This window comes from Nasonia vitripennis, assembly GCF_009193385.2.
Source record: "Nasonia vitripennis strain AsymCx chromosome 1 unlocalized genomic scaffold, Nvit_psr_1.1 chr1_random0005, whole genome shotgun sequence".
NCBI lineage: Eukaryota > Metazoa > Arthropoda > Insecta > Hymenoptera > Pteromalidae > Nasonia > Nasonia vitripennis.
Genome location: NW_022279591.1, coordinates 3,165,558 through 3,184,723, shown reverse-complemented (window position 1 = coordinate 3,184,723; position 19,166 = coordinate 3,165,558). Strand labels below are relative to the sequence as shown.

Genomic DNA, 19,166 nt, shown 5'->3' with positions numbered 1-19,166 from the left:
TCTCATATTCTGGTATTTCCTGCTTTTCGTTCTCTGTTGTTTTTGAGTCTTCCACTCGTAACCTACTGTATCTAGGGTCTAGCAATGCTGGTTTATCTAAGTCGCTGACTTCGTTGGCTGTGGACGATAGCCATGATCTTCTAGACGGGTTCACTGTCATAGAAGTGTCTGAATCTATGTTGGACGAACTTTCTGGCAACTCTCTGGCTTTGACAGAGGTCATTTCTGTTGTCGATTCTTGAACCCTGGTTGACGCTTTCGCTTGTACGGGTTTCTTTGGATAGCTGGTTTTGAATGTTTTGGTTGCTTTTCCTTGTTTAATGTACTGCCCTACTGGACTTGGTATCTGTGTGCGTTTCACTCTCGTTCTCTCTGCTATCACGCTATGATATAGTTTAGGTGCTTCTTTATTTGTTTTAGCCCCTATGGGTCTGCCTCTTGGTGCAGTGGTCTTTTCGGATGCTGATTGAGCTCTGCTGCGAAAGCCGGTGTTCTGCATGGGACCCTTGTCTTTAGTTTTATTTTGATCTTCCTTTGTTTTCTCATCAATTACCATTACTTTGATTCTTGGCAAATTTTCGTTAATTTCCTTTTCAGTCATTTCTGGAGGATTTCTTGACAAAGCATCAGCATTCTTATTTAATTTTTCAGGTTTGTATTTAAATGTGTATTCATAACCTATGAACCTGAACATTCACATCATGAGTCTTTGTTCAGGGTCTTTTCTGCTATGCATCCAATTTAAAGGTTAATGGTCGGACACCAGTGTGAATTTACGGCACAATAAATATGGTCTAAACTGATGTAGAGCATATAGTACCGCTAAGCATTCCTTTTCAGTGGTGGAATAATTTCTTTCAGCTTTGTTTTTAGTGCCCTCGATAAATATTGGACTGGGTGATCAAATCCGTCCTTTTCTTGGCTCAAGACTGCTCCGATTGCGTAGTCTGATGCATCAGTGGTCAGAGTAAATTCTTTATTGAAGTCAGGAAATTGTAGTATGGGTTCTTCCATGAGGCACTGCTTTAATTTTTCAAAACTTTCCTCGCACTTTTCGGTCCACTCAAATTTCACATTCTTTTTCAATAAGTCATTCAGCGGTTTTGCAATTTTGGCAAAATCTTTAATGTACTTTCGATAATAGCCAAACATTCCAAGTAATTCTCTTATATTCTTCGCGTTTTTGGGTATAGCTAATTTAGCTATGGCTGCAACTTTCTCTGGATTTGGTTCCACGCCTCTTGTACTGATTATGTGTCCTAGAAAACCCACTTCTTTTCTGAAAAATTCAATTTTGTCTGGTTGTAGAACTAATTTCGCCTCCCTCAGTCTTTGCATCAAATTTCTAATTCTGCTTTCATGCTCTTTTAAATCTTTGCTGTAAACAATGATGTCATCTAAATACACAAGCCTTTCAACGTTTTGAAGTCCTCTAAGTCCTTTTTCCATTAGTCTTTGGAAAGTCGCTGTGGCATTTTTCAATCCTTCTGGCATTCTGGTGTACTCATAATGTCCGTTGATTGTAGTGAAGGCAGTTTTATAGCAGTCTTCGGGTGCCATTGGTATTTGTTGAAAACCACTTGCCAGGTCGAAGATAGAAAAGTACGTTGCACCTCCTAATTGGTCCATGATATCTGCAATATTTGGTAATGGATATGCATCTCTGATTGTTTTCTTATTTACTTCTTGGGTACTATCAAAATAGGTGAGTTACAAGGAGAATTAGACTCTCTTATGATTCTGTCTCTCAATTTCTTTTCTACGCTGTCTCTTACAACTTGCTTATGTTGCGGAGGATGTCTATATTGCTTGGTATTGATGGGTACATCGTTTTCTAGATGTATATGATGTTCAATCATATCTATGCATGGAAGTTTGTCTCCTGTGAGCAGAAATCGGTCCAAGTAGTCTTCGATGATTCGATCGACTATGTCCAATTCTTCTCGATTTAAGTGATCTCTTCTGATTGCTTCTTTTACTCTTTCTAGTCTCTTTATTTGGTCCACAATCATGTCGCCATTAAATTCACTGTCAGTTTCTTGCAGAAAATCTGGTCCTGTGTCAAATGGTATAAGTTCTTTTGGATCCACTTCTATGATTACGTCTTCTTCGCTCGTATTGATCGCCATCATTTTGCAAGTATTATTTATATTGGTTACTACACCTTCTCCTAGAAATAGATGTTTGTATATATCCTTGGTTGGTATATATCCTTCTTTTAGTTCGGCTTTTATGAGATTGATTTGAATCACTTGTCGGGTTCTAGCTTTGATTATATGCTTTCCGGTACCTCCAATTTGATCGGCTACATTCTCATCATTTTGTTTTATAGGCTCACTTTTCTCACTTAGGGCAGATTTTACTTTTAGCACCTCATTTGTTTGTTTGCACTTATATCCTCTCTTAATATTTCTCGGATTGTGTTCCTCTTCATGTCCAATGAACGGTATGGGGTGCATTACATCTCCGCTTATCATTAGTGAATTTTTGTAATACGATATTACAGCTTCTTCTTTCTTTAGGTAATTGCGTCCTAACATCCCATCAAATGGAATAGGAAAATCGTCCGATATTATTTGAAATTTCACTGGGGTGCCTTTTATATCTAAATATATTGATTGATGCGTACGATTCCACCCATGGTTTAGTGGTTCCAACTGGTATTCTTATCCTTACTGCTGTGGCCTTGTCGTCCTCCCAATCAACATTTTGAGATCCTTTACAGTTTGTGGACCACATTCTTGATAGTTCTCTGGTTTTGTCAAAATTGCCATCACTGGTGCCTTCGGCTGATTGTTGCTCGGACCCGCTGGGTTCGTGTTTTTGTTCTCGTTGTACGCCTGTAACTGTTGCTGATAATGCTGCTGGTCCGTATTTCTGGGCATCTGTTGATTTTGGACTTGATTGGTCCTTTGGCTTTGCATTGAGTGCATTTGGTTCTGTCTTGGATAACCTTGGCTTTGGCTCGCCATTCTGGGGTCGTGGTGAGCCTCTTGGTAGTTTAAATTACCTCTCTGGGCTTGATCATTATGTTGTTGATGATTATTGCGCCAATTAGCGTCATTTCTTCTATCCGGATATTGCGGTGCATCGTAGTATCTCCCAGTTTCATGATCGAATATTTGCTGATTCCTCCTGTTTCCGTTGCTATTCCAAGCCTGCCAATTATTGTGTTGTTGCTGCCCATTATTGTAGTTACGATGGTAACCTCTTCGTCCACCTTGATTGCTGTAATTGTTCTGATAGCCTCTTCGTCGATAGTTGTTGCCTCGATAATTATTTTGTGGATAATAATTCTGGGGTTCATCTTGCGGCGGTTCATTGTATGTTCTGTCATTCACATACCCCATGTACTTTGAGTTCTGTTGATTATTTTGATAACGATTCTCATGTCGGTATCCTCCGCAGTGACGATAATTGTCACCATTTTGTGGCCCATTATAGTTCTCCTGATTATTATAGTATCTGTTTCTTCCTCTGTATGGTCTTGAATCTGGAATTATTTTTGCTTCCATTCTGGTTTCTAATCTCACTGCTTCTTCATAAGCTTCTCGTAAATCATTGGGTTTACTATAATCTACTCTCTCAGCCAAATTTGCAGGTAAACCTTTGATGAATATATCCACTGCTAAAGTTTCCAATGGTGCCATCATGTCGTTCTTGAAACTTTCTCCTTTTTCTTCCTTCAAAGCGTTTTTAGCACTGCTCAGAAGCACATTTATCTCATCATAAAAATCGCCTACTGTGTCTTGTTCTCTCATCCTTACGTTCTGTATTTTATTATTATAGTAACTGAAATTTCTTCCGGGTCCAAATCTTTGTTTTGAATGTTGTATCAAATCTTCTACATTTTTTATCGTTTTATTGTTTAAACTTTTCTTTGCTGATCCCGTTATTTTATGTAGAGCGTGCTGTAAGAATTGCGGCTTAATCGGGTCACTGACCAACTCGTTGGCGTTCCTCAAATCTTGTATGTAGTCTCGAAGATTCTTTTTTCCATCAAAACTTGGAATTCCGCTTATGCAATTCATGAGTGCAAAGCTGTTTGCCATGGTGCTCATTAACAGCATGCTCGCGTCTGGTGCTTCTCCATTGGCTGAATCATCATTGTTTGAGGCGTTCCCCGTCATCTCGAATAAGTACTGTGTACCTTCTATATAATTTAGATAGTCACTCGTATGATCGATTGATTCTCTTGCACTCTTATAATACCTTGAATTATTTAGTATGCTTTCGGTTATTTTGATTTTCTTCTTTTTGCTTAATTTATTTTTAATTAATTGTAGAATTTTGCCCAACTTATGTCACCACTCTCGCTTGTCGTCAATATCACCTTTTTCAAAAAGCTTCACTTTTGAATTTGAAGGGAAAAATTTTTTAAAAGATTTGTGCCTTGGAAGCATACAAAATGTATGAATCATATATATATATATATATATATATATATATATATATATATATATATATATATATATATATAATGTTCGTAGAGGGGTAAAAATAATGTTTTGATGAAAATTCACGCAAATCATAATGAAATTTTCAAAAGTAAATTTAACCTAAAACCTTTCAAATTATCATAACCTTTATCCTAAAAAGAACTTGTTTGATTTTTATACTAAAAGGAAAATCAGATAACTATATCTTAATAATTAAATTCAAAACCGTAAACCAGTACCCAAAAAAAAAACTTAAACGTTACCAATTAGCCTAATAGAAGTTAGAATTCCTGAGATTCTGAAAATTATCGATGACATTTAATTGTATATTTAAAAATGAATGTAAATCTTAACTGGGTAGATTGAGTTGAATAATCAAATTTTGGCATTAGCGAGAAAAGAAATTAAGTGTGTTACAATAACTTAACAAAAATTTCAAAGTTCTTACGTGATTGTATATGAAGCGTCACTCGGTTATATTTAATTTGGTTAGATATAACGAGAATTAGATGAACACGATAAAAAAAAGAAAACTGGGATTCTAAACAATTATTATTATGTTTATCAAAAATAATTAAAATAGTCAAAATAATTAAGTACCTCTTGATCGAAGAAAACCGAATTAATAATGAAGTATTATTCCAAAAACAAAAAGAAATTTTAATATTGTTCTTAAATCTACAACAATCGTTACTTCCTAAAACGCAAAATTCTCTTAATGAAATAATTAAAGTAAGGAAAAAATTATTTATTTGTTTATGCAAAAAGAAGATTAAATTAGCGTGATTTCGAATTTATCTTAATGAATAATAATTATCATTGTCATAAGACCCTTAAAATGCTAATTTTTCGTGTTCACTGTTTGAATTCCGCACCCGCTTAAAATGGCTGCCGCGCTCTCTCTCTCTGCATCAGTGGACTCTATCTTGACTCGACCGCGTCAGTTACTGATTCTAATTTTACTGAATTTTCTTGTTTGGAATAAAAACCTTAGCCTCTTTAGCTTTAACCTTAAAATATTTGTTCTTAGCCTTGTTGCATTTATTGAAAATTCTAAAGTGATCTTGAAAAATAAAAATACTCGTTCAAAAATGCGACTAATTCTCTTATTAACTTAATTTATACTTTTCAGACTTAGAAACATCTTTCAACAACGTTACATTGGTCCAATAGACGCTGTATTGGAGCAGGAAGTCGAAATTCAAGCTGTTCAACCTCGTCCACCAGTACTATACAACAAAATTTGGGGCTTTTGGGGAAAAATCAACTGGGTTCACGAGTTTTAAGGCAAGGGTAAAATAAAGTGTTCTGTGTATCTTGTGCTCCTGTCTAGTGCTTCAGCGGTGTTTATATAGTGTTAAGGTATTGAGAGTGTCAGTGCACGACAAAATTTTGTGTATAAAGTGAGAAGATACTTTGTATTGTATATGTGGACTAGCGAGAAATGCAATCCTACGTTTCACTTGCTCTTTCCCATTGTGAGAAATAAAGTTTTGTAATGATTTTGCTTTTAATTAAAAACAAAATTTATACTTCTCGAGATCTTGTGCAAAGTGCTTTTAATTGTTGATTTTACGTGTGAACTCTTTGTGTTTGACCACGAGTGTTCCTATTCCAATGCTAAATATTCAAAAAAAAAAAACATGTGATAAACTTTTTAATTGGATTTCAAGTGATTTTAAAATTTCTCTTTTTCCTTTAAAGATTTGAGTCTTTGTGTGATCGAAAATAGTGTATTGCTTTTATATCTCAAATATGGTCAAATGTTTTGAATGTTTTTCAAAGTGCGTGTAATTTTTGAGTTGTGCTAGTGGTGTGTTATGCCGTGTATGTGGGATTTTCAGTGTTTGCAATTATATTTATATTGTGTACATGGGGAGTTTGCACGAATACTTCAAAGTGCTCTCTACGCGTCTTTTTTATTTCCTTTTTATTCATAAATTTTAACTAGTGAGTTTGACTTTACCGATTTGTTGTCAGTCGCACTCTTTGCTAATGAACCAATTCTTTTCTTAATAATCTCTGATACCAATTTTGATTTTTCTTTTCTTTTATAGCATGGAACGTATACTTCTGGTCCTGAACAGTCAATTCAAACTTTTGCTGCGAAAATCGAATTTCAGCACCAGAGCACCTGCATAATGAGAATGCTGTTATTCGACTTTGGCTGGGAAAATGCCAATGATTTTTTTTTATCTTCGTCGACCAGATTGAGGTGTGTATGATTCACATATATTGTTTTCGCATGTGTTTCTTTGTTTTTTTATATATATAAAAAAAAACTAATGGTCCTTCCCTCTAAAATCACACAGCTTTACCAACTTGTTGTCAGCTGTATTATATAAATTTTTATATGTTCATTAGATGTATTTTTTTTTATATTAAAATCATAAATATTTTAGTCGTTATCATTCGGGGTCCTTTCACAAGCAGTTTTCGTTCCTTTTTTTTTGAAAATTGTAAAATTGTTTTTGTCGAAAATTTTGACAATTAGGGTGTTTTTAGCTAAGATAATTTTATTTTCAGCAAATTTTTGGAGATTTGAAAATTTCTCCTTTTGAAATTTATATCCTCGATAATTTTTCTTTTCGATTCGAATATTCTCCTAACACGTTTTTCTTCTCGACAGGCTGAACGAACATGAACAAAGCAACGATTGATTTCGAATTTGGGAAAACCGAAGCTCGCAAGATGGCCGCCCCCTTGACTACCCACGCGCGTTGGACCGGCACAAAGGCTCTGATGTCGCGACGCCAAGCTCCCAAGCGACGCTTTCGACTATGCTGCGCGCAGTTTGAAATTCGACACTTGCCTTTGTTACGAGTACCTCGCGTGATTCTACTTCTAAAGAATTTTCTTTTTTAATCACTTCGCGTTCAATTATTTCACTTCACAATTAATTTAATTTTTAAACTTTCTTTTGGGACGAGGACACAGATTTTAACCGTTTATCTCATTCTTGTTAATGGACCAAATTCACTCGCGTAATATTTAGTTCTTATTCGAAATTTATTCTAATTCAATATATTAATTTTTAGATATTCATGCAAAAATCAAGAGTTGGACAAGAGAGAATAAAACTTGGATCGTGTCGGTACAAGCAATCTCGGTGGGACCTCTAATTTTGTTATGGGAGAATTTGGCTTATTTTCCCTCAAAAATATATTATTTGTTTTTTTAATGAGTCTGATGTACACGAACAGCTATACAGTTATCAAGCAAATGTGTAGGGAATGAATGATTCGCACGACTTGCTTCCACGATCAACACTCTTACTCTCTCCTTTCTATCTCATTAATTATGTGATCCCAATTAAAATTTATCTCAATTTCTTACCTTGATCTTTTTGATATGTGAGAGACACAAATGGTCCGATCTTTTCAAAATAATATTTAGTGATTTTGAAAGATGGATTGAACAAAATACTCCAGTTTATTGAAACCAAAATTCCGTTGTATTTATTCCTTTTTTTTATTTTCGACCAATAACAATTCTGTATTCGCTAAATTGAACCAATGAAATCCTCACTAAACCGAAAATAAATGACTTTTCTCTTAATTGATTCTAAAAGATGAATTTCTTTCTTTGTCTAATTGACTCTACAAAAATCTAAACTCTTGGATGAACTCTTAATGGTCCGCCGGCTTCGTCGCCCGATCACGGAGGGAGAGAGCAGCGTGGTTCCAGAGCGCTCGGAAGAGGTTCCGGACCTCCCACGCTATCGCCAGCTTACTTCCCCTTAGCCGCGTTACAGTACCCTTAACCGAAACTGCAACGTAGCTCCGCACGTGCGCCTCTAGCCATTGGCGGGGAAGTTGTTTAGGTTAGCGAGATTCTTAGCCACTTGATACTTTTTTGGCCTTGAGTCTCGCTGTACCTTTTTACGTGTGGAACTTTCTCGATCCTACTTTTGAAGTTATTATTTCAAATGCGAGATCGGGAAAGTTGTCACGTAACATTTTTAAAAATCAAACAAGTTATAGTATATTACGATACTAGTGCGATAAAATCGTTTCACCCCCGCGGGGACAATAAGGTTGAAATCCCCACAAGGGTGAAATTCCTTTACCCTCCTAGTATCGTACGATATTTTATGAAACAACGTGCATAAACCGAGATTTAGCGAGTGCATTTTTGCACAAGCGTGACTTAAATCGAGGTTTATGCCACGGCGTGTCATACAAATAATTGAATGAAAGTTGAAACTTTGACTTGTTTGATTTTTAAAAAATGTTCTGATCATTCAAATTAAATTTTTTTTATTCACATCAAAACTAATGGTTTCTGAAGTATGTTAAAAAAATTTTAACCCGTTTCGTCCAGCCATTGTCCAGGATTCATGATGTGAATCAGTCCAACCAAGTTCTCGTCGTGGGTCTTGGACATCAAGTTTTATAATGATGTCGAAATGCAGGAAATGGTCCGCTAGATGTTAAAAATCCTTTCTTCGATTTTAAGTTGACTATCTTGTTTGAAACGCAATATTTTACGTGCTTTCAGAATCTGGAGTCGAAAATATGGGTACTCTATGAAAAAAAAAATCAATTTGACCTTGAAATGACCTTTAAGAGCAGGTCAAATTTGAGGTCACCGTTACGCACCCCCTCGATATCGTACAACTTATATCTACGATTTTTTCGATTCTGGCGATCAATCGATACCCTTTCTATTAGAATGCAGCGTATAATAAGATATAGCAAACTCAGGATATATAAGTCACAAGACGCTCTCGATAGCACAAAGTATAACACTATACTTGGCATCGGGATGCTATCACATTATCATCAAACAAACCCTAAATACGAAACCAATAGTAATTGACGCATCCAATAATTAATTGAATAGATAAGAACAAGGAACGACAACGTAAGGAGAAGTAAGAATAGAAACAAAATTAAATTCGAATGTTGACAAGTAAAATCAGTTAAGAAAATCAATAATAATAGTAGACTCACGTAAGACAATAATGATAAATTAGAGCAAAAACATAATAATGTAAAGACACACTGATATGCACGCACACATTATGACTCTACGACAAGAGACCAAGCGAAGCACACCGATATGCAAGCACACATTGCTGTTCTACAGCAGAGGCAGGAAACTAAGCAGAACACACCGATTCTAAAACGAAGCCACTACAAAATATAACGAACACAGCACAGCACTAGTAGAGAGAAAAATAGGAAGCCTACTGTACAGCATGGACCCCGCATAATAGAAGGCGATGCACGTGCAATAAATGGGAAAACTCACAGAGCGCGCAGCGCTATCGGTAAGTGACACATAATTTACGTGCTCTGGAAGCTCGAGAAGCCATTAAAGAGGACACCGCGCATGCCGGCTCAAAACGCATAGAGGAGCTTCTATAAGCCTGCAGATAAAAAAAGTAAATCAAAGGCGAGTTTGACAGGAGAAGAGCACAAGGAGACTTGATGTACTAGAGGAGAGGATTTTTACTCTGGTTTTCTGATTGGCCGTCCCTGCAATGTCACACACATCAAAAGCTCCAAATAAGGCAAGAAGCTGCACCTAGGCCTCCTAATCGGCCAAACATACACCCCACTGAAGAGACGAAAAATTGGAGATCACCTCTTCTAGAAGCCCAGCAACAGGTCCGCGGACTGTCAGTGTGTTTTTAACAATTGTACTATGCGGAAGCTCTGCCCGAATCCGGACCAATACGTCGCGCCGGAATTTAACTTTTTACGTGTAACTTCTGTCGGGACTTAAAATATTTTCGACATTTCGGGAACTTAGAATATTTCTGATCGTACAAAAACTTAGAAAAATTTTAATCGTGCAACACTTACAATATTGTCAACTCTATCGGACTTAGCATACTTACGTTGTTGTTCGTCATTCTTGAAAAATCGAAATTATTAACAAGACTTTAGATAGTTGCGAGTGAGTGTTATTTTCGAGTTGTTTAAATTTGAATAAAGTAAGGAAGAACGAAATTGCAAGTGTATTCTTAACCTGGAAACTCCTGATTTCTTGCGAACCAATCTACCCTCGTATTCACTCCGCTTTGAAAGCCCCACTGAAAGGACGTTAGGTTACTGACATTACGAATAGAGTAACGTCCACTCTATAAACTACTAGGAAAGTAGCTAAATCGGCATTAAGGTGTGTAATAAAATTTAGTGCGGTTCCAAAAGAAACTCCGGTGGCTACTGCAAGCCGTTTTTATAGCTAGATCGCAAAGGTAGTTAGGCACCGACGACGCTTAGACTTGGTACTTCGACGCTTTGTCCTCGTCCGTGCTTATGAAAGTCAATCAACCCGTAGAATTACTGTCTGGTGACAACTCTCAACAGTTTAGGACATAACAGTGCTCTAAATCTATTCGGTTATAAATTTCGGTAATACATAGTTAAGTTAATAAAGAGTTATATTTTTAAACTGATTTCAAAACTCTTATATGCGTTAATTGTATGATTACGAATAAAGTTTTCAAAGCCACATTTTAATTTGGAGTCGGCCTCGTATTCTTCATAAATTGGAAATCCAGGGTAATACAAACTTGGGCACACTAGGGTTTGGGTAGAATATTTGTCCTTCTGCTGCTAGGTCACTTAGAATTAAGGTTGTTTTGATTTCTATATAAAATTCTTCTGATAGTATTTAAGTTCTGGTGCATAAATGATGTCGCATTTCAAGTATCGAGGCTACGGGAGTGATTCTATAGGTGCTGTATAGTAATAAATTCATGCGGGTTTTTGGTAAACAAAACCAAGAAAATTAGTCTTTTTGTTGAATAAGTACGTTTGCTCTAGCAGCAGCGACCATCGAGATAAAAATTTACAAAAAAGTTACTCGTGCTACCGCTAGTGCATCGCCCATCAAGTTGTGTCTAAGCTCCGAGCTTTATGATGTATCTAGAGTTAATAAATATAAGCATATACTTTAACATAACGATCATTTGCCACATGAATAGAACTTTTGATAGAGAAATTTATTGTTATTTTGATTAGGACAAAAAGAGCGCCTGTGGCTTAGTTGGTTAAGGCGCACTACTGGCAGATACACGCTCGCTCCAGGGGTCGTGGGTTTGATTCCCGATGAAGGCACTCATATTTTTTTGAGTTGTTTTCAACGGGAAAAGTACCCTGGACTCCAGCTGTTTCTAGGCGGTTTTTTCCCCGGAATTTTCCTTCAGAGTAATTCCGAGTTTTCCCTCACCTCACAGGCGCAAGCCTGGGCGAATACGAAGCAGTATAGGGAGCTAATAAAAGCGTAACTAAGGTATAAAAGTTGAGTGCATCGAGGAGCTGATCCTTGAAAATATAAGACTTCTCCGTGGAGGCGCCGCTGAGTAACTGCCCAGATGGGTTACTGCCACACAGAGGTGGTGGAAGACCCCGACTTACTAGGCCAAGAGGCCGTAAGTGGTAATCGGAAGATAAGAAAAACAAAAAAAAAAACAGAACAATGCTGTCAAAACTCTGCAGTGAAAAAAAATCAATGCAGTATTCTGGGTTTAAAAATTTTTCATCACTATTATCTTTTATGCGTGTGTTTAGAAGATCATTTAAGAAATTATTATTTGATAACTAACAATTTGATTGTTTCATCACTCCTCTATAGTTGAAATTAAGTCAATCTTTGCAAAAAGTCACTCAGTTTTGCCTCTGAGTAGAGTGATTTTTCACTTTTCCAGATTAAGAAAGCTAGTCAGTTAATCTAATTTTAGCTGCAAAATTCTAATGCTTGACATTTTTTAAATGATTTCACATGAAGTTATTAAAGTTTAAATATTAGCATAGAGAGAAACTTTTGTAAGCTGCGAACGATTAATGATTTCATGACTTAAAGGAGAAATTGAAATCACGTTAAATACGCATATGAAGATGGAAACAGAGCTTATAGTTACCAACATTTTACCTTGTAATAGGCGGGTTTTAATTAACTATTCTATACCAGTACTATTTTTCACGGTTATTAAAGTTGGTTTTATTACTATATTGCTTAACTGAATAACTTGAGTAGTGGTCGACAAAATAATCCATGTTAATATACTAAATTTTTTTATACGATTAAATTTCTATTCGAGCAAATGTATTCAATCAAAATTTTGTCGATTAAGGGGACACAACAATTTTAAATCCTGAAAAAAATAATTATCAGTAAAAATGACAATGACAATGAATTTTTTTATTTTTTTCGCTTATGATGTCACCTTTCTGGATATAAAACATTTTCTAAACATTCAAATTGAAATCCCTGCATTCATACCAAAACTGCAAATGTACAAAGTATCCTCCTTGAATCTGAGCCAAAAAGAACCATTTGTACACTTTGAATACTACGGACAGTAACAAAATTCACAAAAAATTGCACTGAGTGCCTCAATGGGCTAGCAGGGATCATTAAGGTTTTGTCATTTTCACTCATAATTATTTTTTTCAGTATTTAAAGGTGTTGTGTCCCCTTAAATGCTTTTGATTAACTTTCTGGATACCCACAGGACCCGTCTGCGGCTAGATGTAAAAAAGCTCACTTTACATCCTTGGTACACGATATATTATATCAGTTCCAGAGTTACAAAACAATTGCATTCGATACAGAGTTGATATTATTTGCACAGTAACACACTATAACGACGCAATCCTACAGAGGAAAACAATATTTCCTGTTCGCAGGTACAGATTAACAATACTAAAAATACATGAGTACTGGCTAGTTATTAATGTTTCTTCAGCAATAACATCCAGTCATACAACATACTTAACAATCTCCATTCATGCTTAAGGATAACATGAAACCATGTCGGACTTCCAGACACAGTTCATACCACCCTTCTCATTCATACAAACGTAGGTTGGATTACAAGAATCCTTAGGCTCTCTTCGTCCCAACTCTGATGACAATATATATTATTTTCTAATAAAAAAATTAACAGTGACATATAATCCTTTTAATATTAATATATAAAAATTTTGTTAATATTTTCTTAATTATTAGTAAGTGATCCTATGATTTGGTATTTTATGCGAGTAATGCTACGACGATATTAAAGATCTCATTAAATAAGATTATATTGTACAATTTTTTAGATTGTATGTTTTTGTATTGTAATTTAGAATTAGCTTTTTTTTAAGAGTTTGATTGCAGTTGTAATCTTTAAGGAGAGATTTCAAATAAATATGATATCTAATAAAAAATATTTGCTCATATAATATATTATCACAAATTATTATCTATGTTATAGAAGAAGAGTGGAATGCAGATAGCAAGGCTCGATATTCTTCTGAAATTAGTAAGTGTATTTGAACTGCATTAAAAAATGTAATATCTTTTCTTACATAATATTAAAATTCTTGATTTTGAATAACAATACCTTCTGTAAACATCCCTATATTTCGTGAAAATATTCTGCAAAAATTATTTTTCAACATTGACTGTAATTTTTGCATATTAACACATGGATTTATCTTAGAAATGTAATTTTTAAATAATTAGTTTTCGCAAACATTAACAATAAACATCAGCAAAGTAGCGTATGTACTTACGTACAAACATACATAATTCTTATTTAACGTAGAAAAATATAATTTATTTTTATATACTAATAGTACAAGTTCAGATGTATAAAAATGCTATATAAATTCTCAGGTGTGGTCCAGATTAGATGATGCTAAGAGTAATTATGATAAGTAATATTTAAGCGATATTTATTCATTTATTTAATTGAAATAAATGAGATAGCAGCCCTCAGGAAATACAAAATATGATACAAGCAGAATACGTTAAACTAAATTAGTTAAACTAGACACCAAGGAAGTGGTTAAGACCTGGTAGTAAAAGATCTTAGAGAGTTTTTAGAAGTAACAAGGTTTTTAATGCAGAAAATATTTGAAGGTAACAAATTAAATAGTCTCTTAATACGGTTTACTGCTAAATGAAATCCGAGGATAGAAGAGTACGTATCTTCTCGCAACGGATGATTGAAGCGCAAATTGTAAACGATGTTCTTACCTTAAAAAATGCGGTAGGTCACCTTTTGACAATCAGACAGCCCTCTTACAATCTTAAAAGTAAGCAGACAGTCATGTAAACGATGGGGAGATGCTCTGGGAAGTGCTTGGCTAACCCAAGGGTAAAATACGCTGAGCGGATAAAATCAGCGCTTAATCGATGGCCAGCGTCTGTATATGCAAGATGTTAAAACTACAGAGGGCTGTTACTTTAAAAGACGATGGCTCCGATGTCTCCTCGGCGTCGCACACTGGGCCCTATAGACATTTGTTGTTTCAAAATTCTCTACAGACCATGGTTTTCGACCAATCACAATAATTTTTTTTTTTAATTGAAGTTTATTAAAATTCTAAAAGACTCATAAGGCCAGATTTAAAAAAAATGTTATAATAATTAATTAAAAATCTAAGTTAAACAATAAACTCATAAACCTTAAGGCATTAATGGCCATAAGCAAATGGGCGACAACTGAAGGAAGCTGTATTTGTAAGTGGTTATTGGGGTCGCTGATTATAAATCTGGCATAAGTTTTGCAAAATTAATTTGTTTAAACAATTTGTTAAAACAATTTATTGCAAAATAATCTTTTTAGTCAAAACTACTTTAGTTTAGTCTAGTTTTGCACTGGATACTTTATTGCCCGTATATGTGCAGCAGCGTTTATCACCGCACCAGTAGTACTGCGCTTGACCGCTAGACGGTGACGACACCAATTTTCGTATCCGTCAGCGAAGTAGCGTCCTGAAAGGCATATAATAATCCATGAATTTTTACAGTACTTTTTTGTGTTAAAAATTTGCCGTGTTAGAGACCCCGTTCAGGTGGCAGGCTAACGGTTAAATATTATTATAAATAAGCATTGAAATTAGACTTCAAAACTAGAATAAATATTAGGAGTTTTCAGCGATAATGCTTGAAAATAGTTTTTCATCAGCCGTTTTCACGGCTACTGTTTGCATGGATAATTTTTACGGTCTTTTTCAAACAGACATTTTCACGACTATTCCGGCGATTATTGTTGCAAACAGTTTCTTATCAGACGTTTTCACGGCTACTCTTTTCATATATAGTTTTTAGGTTAATTTTTGAGCAGTCATCATCACGACTGCATCAAAGTTATCTTTTATTCATCCCCTCTAAGTGAAACCTAACAATGAATACTTTTTTATTCAAAACGGTATATTGTGTGATATACTGTTGAAATTGGACAATAAAAGTGTAAATTGCTTGATTGATTATATTAAAGCGCAATATGAACTCAGCGATGAGGAATCAAGCATCGTAAAAAAACTTGAGAATTCTTTTATGGTCACTTTCGAGTCAAAACTGTCTGCTGTACTTTATAAAGAACACATATTTAGGAAAAACTATGTATCTTGGATAGCAGATAACTTTGTTGTGAATTTTGATAACAACCTGCAGCGTGGAAGACCTGTCACTGATAGTTTTGTAGGCAGTTCGATATTTACGAAATACAGAATAATACAGTCTATTACTAGTAGCTTTTCTCAGGAGATTCTGGGGAAAAGCATTGAATTAAACAAATTGAAGATCTTTTGAGCGATCCCAATTGTTCTATGAATAATTCCGTTTCAGAGGAAATAATTCCTTTCACTGAAGATGAAGCAATAGCTTTGATTAAAGATGCAAAATTGTCGAAGTGGCAGTATGATACTATTCGCAAACAGGTAAAAGGAAAAAATGTTGAGTTTTTCATACCTTATAAACAACTTTTTTCAGCAAAAGAAAATCGTTATCCTATATCTTCTAGTCTTTCCATATCTGAAAAAGGTGGTAGCGTTGATTTACAACAACTGTTGAATCATACATCCAAACGTCTCCTACAGATACCAGATATTTTATCTGATTTCAAAACTAGTGAGACTGAATACTCTCTAGTTTTGACTAGTAAATGGAGATGTGACGGATTATTAGATCATAGCCAGTTTAAGTAAATATTTTCCAATGGAACCAGCTCAGATGAAAGTATTTTCATGATGTGTATGGTGCCACTTATCTTAGAAGTCAATACTTCAGACGGTGCAACAGTAATTTGGCGTAACCCTCAACCTGGTTCAACTAGGCATTGCCGGCCAATCAGTTTTGTGTATGCCAAGGAAATCAGTGAGAAATCAGTGGCTGATGTTAATGCTATGAAAACTAAGATCGAGTCACGATTGCCTTCAATTGTAAATACAGATATAAATCAATTCAAAATACACCACTCATTGAAACTAACAATGATAGATGGAAAAGTATGCCAAGCAATAACAGGTTCTCTTTCTTGTGCAACGTGTTGCATTTGCAAAGCAAAACCTTCACAAATGAACGATTTGTATAAATAGGCTGAAAGAACCGAAAATGAAGAAAATTTTGAGTATGGCCTTTCATCTTTACATGCAAAAATACGATCTATGGAAAACATACTCCACATAGCGTACCGTTTGGATTTTTGTAAGTGGCAGGCAACATCAGATCAGTAAAAAAAAAAAACAATGCCAAGAAAGAAAGGTTAGAATTTAATACCGATTCAGACAAGAAACTGGCCTCATCGTAGATTATCCACAACAAGGATCTGGTAATTCTAACGATGGTAATACTGCTAGGAAATTTTACCGTGACCCTGCACTGACAGCTAAAATTACAGGTGTTAATGAAAGTTAAATTACAAGATACAGTGTAATACTACAAGCTCTCGCTTCTAGATCTAAAATAGACTCCGACAAATTTGACGTTAATGCAAAAGAAACTGCTAAGTTATATGTATCTTTGTATGATTGGTTCTACATGCCTGCATCTGTGCATAAAATTCTCCTCCATGGTGCGAACATTATAAATCACTTTCTCATTTCAATTGGCAATTTATCCAAAGAAGCTCAAGAATCGCGGATTTGAAATACTATCGTCAATTTAATACTCGAAAATGTGGTAGAATCTACACAAATATAGATCTATTGCATAAATTATTAATATCTTCTGATCCTTATATATCTAGTTTAAAGCACAAGGCAAAAAATATAAAGCTTGATGTTGATGATGCTGTTAAGAACTTATCAATTTTCACTTGAAATAAAGTGATACAATTTTAAAATTGCTCAGCTTAAGGTATATGGGTTTGAGGTTAAAGGTTTACGGTTAACACTTTTTTTTTAATTTTCTATAATTGCAAATTGCCTACCTTGGAGTAGTAAATTAAAAAAAACAATTAATTGTTTAAACAAATTGTTTAAACAAATTAATTTTGCAAAACCAATGCCAGATTCATAAATAGCGACCCCAATAACCACTTACAAATATGTATAGCTTTCTTCAGTAGTCGCCCATTTGCTTATGGCCATTAATGCCTTAAGGTTTATGGGTTTATTGTTTAACTTAGATTTTTAATTAATTATTATAACATTTTTTTTAAAATCTGGCCTTATGGGTCCTTTAGAATTTTCATAAACTTCAATAAAAAAAATATATATATTGTGATTGGTCGAAAACCATGGTCTGTAGAGAATTTTGATAAAACAAATGTCTATAGGGCCCAGTGTGGCGTCGTTCTTAGCCGTCAAAGTGATCTGACGACCTCTCACTGAGGTACCTTTGACTGCCGTACTGCGGATGTCTCCCGCCATATCTGCAGAGTCTCCCAGATTACTTGCGAGCTTCAGCGATGATGCTGCCCTTCCTCTGACTGGGTAAAATCGGGTCCACTTGAGATCCGTCGCTGCTAAATATAAGCTGCGTGCTCTGCCATCGCTCGACCAATCCGACAGCTTCAGGCGTTACAAGGCAGGTATGCCGAGAGATCGTATGATGCTCTCTTTGTCAGACGACCTTGAACAATAAGGCGGGCCAACGGGAGTGAGTCCTAGATTAATGTTTGGTTGCCCTGAAAAGGGCAGATTGGAATCGTGGTAGTCAGAAGGAGTAAAAGACAAGCGCTGCTTGCCGAATCGTGGCTATAGAAAGCCTACGTTATATTGGGGGGAGGGGTGTATGAGGAAGATGAAGAAAAGCCAAGAATGTAGAACGACGATAACCTTGCGCTCTAGTTCGCAGACATAACCGAAACGGGATCCGAGTACCCCCTAGTATATGTTACAGAGCTAAGTCAACCGGTTGATCATTCGGTGGACCTCGGTTGTTTGGCCGCTTGAGCGTCAAGGCATCGAGAAGGAGTGGGCTTGGTCTGGGAAGCAAGCTTCGACCAGTTGTTCGTCCATGAAGGAAGGGAAACCTCGACGTGGTGCGAGTAGTGTCGGAGCGTCCGAGAGCGAAGGGCTCGGCCAGACGGGTGGAGAGAATAGGTGACGAGGTGGACAGAACTGGTGAGAAGGAGTTGGAGCCGGACCTATAATCCGGGAGCGCGGACCTTGCCGAGAGCCCAGTGCTCTTCGCTGCCTGTCCGAGAGCGTAGGGAGGTCTGCCCCAGGCCGAAGCCGGTAGACAATTGATGCCCGCGCCCGAGCCCCATACTTATAGGCATTCGGCGTGCAGCGCCGACACGCTAGTAGGAGTGGGGGTACTTGCGCGTGAGCGACAGTGGGAAAGAGGGAACTGGGCATGAAAGTAACTGCGCGAGGCAGTCGTTGAGAGGGGGGGGGGGGCATCACAGGATCTCCCTAACCGTGCTGGAGTCCTGGAAGTCACCTGATACTGAAGGCGAGGGGGCCCTGGATGAAACATCGTTGGGGACATGAGCTCCAGCTGCAGCAACGTCAGCAGCAGGTGTAGTGCTAGTCGCGCTCACTGGTGTGG

At 36.2% G+C, this 19,166-nt stretch overlaps 1 protein-coding gene across 37 annotated transcripts in view; it reads left to right on the top strand.

Moving 5' to 3' along the window:
* Positions 1-19,166, top strand: part of LOC100118566 (coiled-coil domain-containing protein AGAP005037) — a 1,551,999-nt gene that overhangs the window by 166,908 nt on the left and 1,365,925 nt on the right. For 34 of the 37 annotated variants that reach the window (XR_004345134.1, XR_004345131.1, XR_004226356.2 and 31 more), the window contains one exon: positions 13,654-13,701. The exons of 1 other annotated variant lie outside the window; for it this stretch is intronic. Coding sequence is in view for 28 of the 36 variants with exons in the window: in XM_032601341.1 (XP_032457232.1) it covers positions 13,654-13,701 (48 nt within the window). In the remaining 8 variants the exon portion in view is untranslated. Of the gene's footprint in view, positions 1-13,653; positions 13,702-14,057; positions 14,304-19,166 lie in introns of all 37 variants that reach the window. 2 more of the 37 variants (XM_031920997.2, XM_032601338.1) reach the window with 1 other exon arrangement.